Source organism: Euprymna scolopes, chromosome 23, assembly GCF_053919585.1.
Source record: "Euprymna scolopes isolate OS-2025 chromosome 23, ASM5391958v1, whole genome shotgun sequence".
NCBI classification, from domain to species: domain Eukaryota; kingdom Metazoa; phylum Mollusca; class Cephalopoda; order Sepiida; family Sepiolidae; genus Euprymna; species Euprymna scolopes.
In genome coordinates this window covers 116,503,941-116,506,440 of record NC_136504.1, presented here as the reverse complement: position 1 = coordinate 116,506,440, position 2,500 = coordinate 116,503,941, and the positions used below count along the sequence as shown (strand labels likewise).

At 28.6% G+C, this 2,500-nt stretch overlaps 1 protein-coding gene across 1 annotated transcript in view; it reads left to right on the top strand.

The window, feature by feature from the left end:
- Window positions 1-2,222: 2,222 nt before the first annotated feature.
- Window positions 2,223-2,500, top strand: part of LOC145246148 (uncharacterized) — a 22,905-nt gene continuing 22,627 nt past the window's right edge. The window contains exon 1 of the mRNA XM_080107996.1: window positions 2,223-2,349. Within this exon, the coding sequence (XP_079964122.1) occupies window positions 2,283-2,349 (67 nt within the window). The 5' untranslated portion in view covers window positions 2,223-2,282. The remainder of the gene's footprint in view (window positions 2,350-2,500) is intronic.

The following is a 2,500-nucleotide window of genomic DNA, read 5'->3' as shown; positions in this document are numbered from 1 at the left end:
ACATATTTTCATTGTATGGACGCCTGGTGCAAACGGAAACCTTATGATATCATTATACCAGCTTTAGACAGAACAGATACTACCCTTGATCCTAGCAAGAGGACCAAAAAGGTATATTTTAGTTTCAGATACGGCCTAAAAGCGACATTTTAAAAAAATTTTTTTTTTTTTTTCATTGTGTCTTCGGTGATCAGGAGATCTTATTTATTAAAAAGGAGGATAGAAGGTAATAACATACTACGAACATTAAACAAGCGTATCTATATTAATAATTTAATGTTCGTAGTATGTTATCACCTTTCATCCTCCTTTTTAATAAATAGGATCTCCCAATCAAATAATTTATAATCTGGAAACTGTGACACACATACATACGTACGTACGTTAAAGGTACTACGGTATTGCTATATAGATTATTATTGTTATTATTAGTAGTAGAAGCATTATCAATATATTAATTATTTAATTATTATTTTATTGTAAATGTTTTTTTATATTTCTTACTATAGTATTATTAGATTATAGATTATGGATGCACTTGTATAGATTCTGACACACGTGAATGAGTACGGTCACAATGACCTGCAGTAAACAATGTTCTCAGAGTGTATTTTAGAGCAATCTGACCTGATTCGGACCCACGTGTTGCATGCAGAGACAATCGCAAAGCAACAAAAAAAGAAAGAAATTCATCTCACTATTTTTCTAGTTGAAATAAAAGGCATTTATTAACGGTACTTTCCAAACAATGCATTGCATTTTGTTTTAAGAGTCTCTTAGTTGGTCATGTTGACAAAACTCTGCTCTGTTAAACACACGTGCTTTAGATGTCTCTCATGCCACCACATGGCCACATGCTCATCTCATGCCAACATGCCTTGCAGGTACTCCAACTACGTGGTCTCTTTTTTCTCCACTTTTTCCCCTTCTCTTGCCCTGCTGTGACGTCAGCTCGCACACTGGCAAGGTCATTTGCATATGTGTCCTATGGCTATTTATTTTTATTTATTTATTATTTATTTTATTTATTTATTTTTTATTCATTTATTTTATTTATTTATTTTATTTATTTATTCATTTGTTTTATTTATTTATTTTTGCTAAATAACTAGAACGAATGAAAATGAAATTCTATGCTCGAAGATGATCCGAAACTCAGTTGATTCTAAAAAAATAAATATTTATTAAAAATATTTCTGTATTGTATTGGTTTCTTAAAGTCAAAAATTCAAATTAAAATCGACACAACTTTTACGTCAAAGAAAAAAATCTCTAATATTTATTAAAAAAAAGTAATCTTGCATTTTATTGGGTTCTTAAGTTTACAAATTCAAATTTACACAACTCTTACACCACGGAAAAAAAAAATTCTGTTTTTATTTTTTTTAATTATCCCCAAACAAAGGTCTTCTGTGATTTGGGGCCTGATTAAAAGGAATATTTTCCCATAATTTTCTAATTTATTTTAAAATTTTCTTTTTCAATTGCTTTATTTTTCTCATTTCCAAAATTTAATAATTTCCAAAATTTTATAATTTCCAAAATTTTATAATTTCCAAAATTTAATAATTTCCAAAATTTAATAATTTCCAAAATTTAATAATTTCCAAAATTTAATAATTTTCAAAATTTAATAATTTCCAAAATTTAATAATTTCCAAAATTTAATAATTTCCAAAATTTTATAATTTCCAAAATTGTTGAACTGCTGAAAATGATGACCTTCAATAAGTGTGATGGTCCGGGGTTGTCTCAAATATTTTATTCATAGAGATAAAATGCTGCTGAGGTCACTTAAGTTTATGATAGCAAATTAGTCTGTCATGCTTAAGTATGAAATAGCATTTTTATTTGTCTGTCATGTTTTTTTTTATTTTTTTTGTCTTTTTTTTTTTTTTTTTTTTCACATTTTCACCCATAAACAAAGGACAATGCCACTTTCATGTAGGGTGCTACTATGTTTAAGTTTGAAATAGCATTTTTGGTTGTCTGTCATGCTTAGGTTTGAAACAGCATTTTCATTCGTCTGTTCTGCTTAAAGTTGCAACATCGTTTTAATTGATTTATCATGCTCAAGTTTGAAATAGCATTTTTTTGTTGTTAAATGCATAAAAAAGACACTCACAGTGGATGAACATATGTTGAATTCTCATCTGATAAAAATTCTTTATTTTATCTTGCAAAAATGATAAAACGACATCTGCAGCTTTTTTTAAATTGTTGTCCAATTTTGATCAACACAAATTTGAATTGTTGAAGTCGAAGGATAAACCATTCCTAAAATGGTCACAGCAAATCCAAAATTGCCTTTTATTTTCTTCCTCATCTTGGCTGTATGTTGCTTTAATGGTAAGAATCAATACTTGTGCATTTCTCTAATTTAATCGCTTTTACAGTGTTATCCGACCTTCTTCGGGTGAGTAGCAATTTTTTTTTTTTATCAATGACTTTTGATTTCCTACACTTGTCGTCACATCTGATGTGTAAAATCTTGCCGTAA